This window comes from Otolemur garnettii, unplaced genomic scaffold (assembly GCF_000181295.1).
Source record: "Otolemur garnettii isolate 467f Iridium unplaced genomic scaffold, OtoGar3 scaffold00130, whole genome shotgun sequence".
In the NCBI taxonomy this organism is placed as follows: Eukaryota; Metazoa; Chordata; class Mammalia; order Primates; family Galagidae; genus Otolemur; species Otolemur garnettii.
The window spans coordinates 2,005,917-2,009,203 of NW_003852525.1; the positions used below are offsets into that span (position 1 = coordinate 2,005,917).

Below are 3,287 nucleotides of genomic sequence, written 5' to 3' on the forward strand. Positions count from 1 at the left end.
GCAATCAGTAAAAAATACATACATACTGAGATATGCTACTGTAATTTGGGGGTACATACATTGACTATTCGGGAAGGTTCATCCATTCTAAAATAACATGTTTTGTAAAGGTGAATTCTAGGCTCAGCTCCTATAGCTCAGTTGTTATGGTGTCAGCCACATACACCTGGGCTGTCGGATTTGAACCTGGCCCAGGCCTGCTAAACAACGACAACTACAACAAAAAAATCACTGGGTGTTGTGGCAGGTGCTTGTAGTCCCAGCTACTTGGGAGGCTGAGGAGAAAGAATTGCTTTAGCCCAAGAGTTTGAGGTTGCCGTGAGCTGTGACACCACAGCACTCTACCCAGGGCCACATAGTGTGACTCTGTCTCAAAAAATAAAAATAAAAAACAAAGGTGAATTCTAATCCCTTAGACTAGAATCCATCTCTTCTGATATAATTTCTTTTCTTTTCTGTAATATATATTTAAAAGCCTGACTCATCAGTACGCCACTATCCTGTATGTATGATCACGGTGGCACTTTTTAGGAACCTATCACCACTTAAATTGCAACGGAATAAAATTTTGCTGTATTCTTGCCATCTTGACAAGCTTCTCAGCTCCTGTTTTTGGTCCCAACAGCCTCTAAAGCCAAAAATCCTACACCGAGATTATCCTTGCTCATTATTTTCTTTGATTTTCAAAGAAAAATTATAGATTTTATTGTTTCTCAGAGGGTTTTTTGTGTGTTTTCTCACTTTATTTTCAGAGCCACTTCTCTCAATATTTCATAATTATGTTTGTCACCTCCATGTCACCCATGAGTAATCTGGGACCCAAGGAGGTTAATTAACTTGCCAAAAGTCACTCAAGTTTTCTAGGGCAAGGGTTGAGATTCAAACCCCAGCAGTCTGGGTCAGGAGTTTATGTGACCAGAGCTACAGAAACTACATTTTTAACTGAGTTAAAAAACGTAAGATTAGAAAATCAATGTTGGCATTTTAAAAAAATACAATAAAAATATTTAGTTGGTAAAATTAACTTTGAAATGTGTATTTTTTGACCTTTTTTGTTTTAAAACAAAAAATTTTAAAAATCAGGTAAGTATTAAAAAATTAAATATTGAAAATTGCAGCCTCATCATTCAACTCAGACTTTATAAAAGATATTTTAAAGAAAGAAAGGCTATGTTGCTTACTAGGATGTGAGCACTCCAATTTGTACAAATAATCAACACATGGAATCCTATAATGGCATAAATGTATTTATGATCTATGTACGAATGACTTAATAAAAAAAAGAAGGAAGTATATAGGTCATTACTTAAGTATTCCACCATTCATTAAAAAAAAAATGTCTATATTATTTTACAATGAAATGTCCTGGCATTTATATTTTCTACTGTAAACTGTTTAAAAGGAAAGATATATATATACACACACACATATATACACACATATACACACACATGTATTTCCTATACCACGATATCACCATGCCTCCAGGACATTTTTAGAAAACAGTTGATCTATTATAATGTTACGGCCGCTTTGCTATATTGAGATTTATGCCATTTATTTTCAAAGAGGAAATTCTGGCTTACCTTTTTCTGTAGGACACAATGGAATATGAATATAAACATTCCCTGCAGAGAATTGAAAATGGTGAAGAGATAGGCCATGATGACCGTGTTCTCATTGATGTACATGAGTCCAAAGGCCCAGGTCAGTCCTAAGAGGCAGAGAAGAGCTATTGCACCTATAACCCATGACCTGCAGAGAGAAGAGAAGACGAAGAATTATCAGTTAATTGCTCTCCGGTAACAACCGTAGCGTATCGACAATACTGACACTAAAAAATAAAAATGCTATGGTAACTTTTATTGACAGAAAATGTCAGGTGGGTGGTGTGAGTACGCTAAGATTTTAATGGCAACTACAAGTGTTCAAGCTTGAGGAGATAGACATGAATGAAAATGGTATGGACACAGAAACTCTTTTAAGCAAAAGCAGGTCTGTACTGTAAAAGAGTCACGTGTTTGCAGGACAGATGCACGTGGCGTGAGGTGTGAGTATGGAGAATGGCCGGGGGAGACGTCGACAGAGCCGTGTCAGTCTCCAGTGTCCTCTCCCTGGTGTAACATCTGCGTGGTTCGTCTCCCTCAAAAACGCCTCCTCCGCTCCACTTTAGCCCCGTTTTTCCTAATTCATTCTTTTCTCATAAAAAGTTTAGTGTCTACTGACAAAAACGTAATTCATCGTAGAAGAAAATACATGTATTTGAAGCACATGTATGAATTTTAAAAGTCCCATCTGCCTGATGCTGTAGTTACAGAAAATAAGAAAGAATGAGAGGCAGTTCCGCTCTGTCGGAATCACTCCAGTCTCTCGACCTTCGGATTGCTGCCTTTCAGGCGGTGTTGGAGGAGACCGCAGAGACCAGCCAATTGGCAGCCTTGTGGAAAAAAATCTCACAGGCTTACAGCACCTCTGTCTCTCTGAAGCGTCTGGAAGCTCAAGGGGGAGGGGGAGGCTGAGGATGAGGATGGAGCTCATGGACGGGGATACAGAATGAGAGACAGGTTCTTGGTTGCACTCCATTCTCTTAATTAATTTCCTCTAGTTGCCATGTGCAATCGAATGAATGGGTGACAGAATTCATATACTTGTGATTAAGTTATATATTTACTATCCACATAAAGTGAATTCTTCAAGTAGATGGGACTCCAGTAATTGAAAATGGAATCCTTCTCTACTCCTTTCTAAGTATGTAGGAGAACAGGACCAAACCAGTTTAGATCTTTTTATGTTCATGGACTCACATCTTATACTCATTTGCCAGCATCTCCCCTGAATAGGGTGAGATAATATTTCTTTCAACTGATGCTCATCCCCCACTTAGGATATCTACAGGAGATATATTCACTGGGATCAAAACTTTTGCAAAGGGAGGGGTTAAAAAAATCACATATGTTTACCATAATCTGAAGCTGAGTTCAATTTGTTTTTAGGAAGACATGGTCCGAAAGAAGTGAATTATTAAAGTCTTACTAAAATTATTTACAAAAATTTTCTATTTTTCTCCAATAATAATGAGCCACTAAATATCAGATTTCAATGTTTACATTTACAATGTTTAATTCAAAACATCAATATTTGTGAATCAAGAATCCCTAAAAGATGGTTTTTATTTTATGGGGCACATTCGCTTCTACGAATTAGAAATCATTTTAGATATTAATATTTTATTCCATAATTGGATTCAGAAACATGGGAACTTTCAAGGAAAAGGTTTCAGCTTCTTG

General features: G+C 37.1%; 1 protein-coding gene across 1 annotated transcript in view; it reads right to left on the minus strand.

Annotated features, from left to right (window-relative positions):
- The window catches only part of ADGRL3 (adhesion G protein-coupled receptor L3), a 372,824-nt gene that overhangs the window by 33,228 nt on the left and 336,309 nt on the right, over window positions 1-3,287 (minus strand). The window contains exon 20 of the mRNA XM_023518203.1: window positions 1,587-1,755. Within this exon, the coding sequence (XP_023373971.1) occupies window positions 1,587-1,755 (169 nt within the window). The remainder of the gene's footprint in view (window positions 1-1,586; window positions 1,756-3,287) is intronic.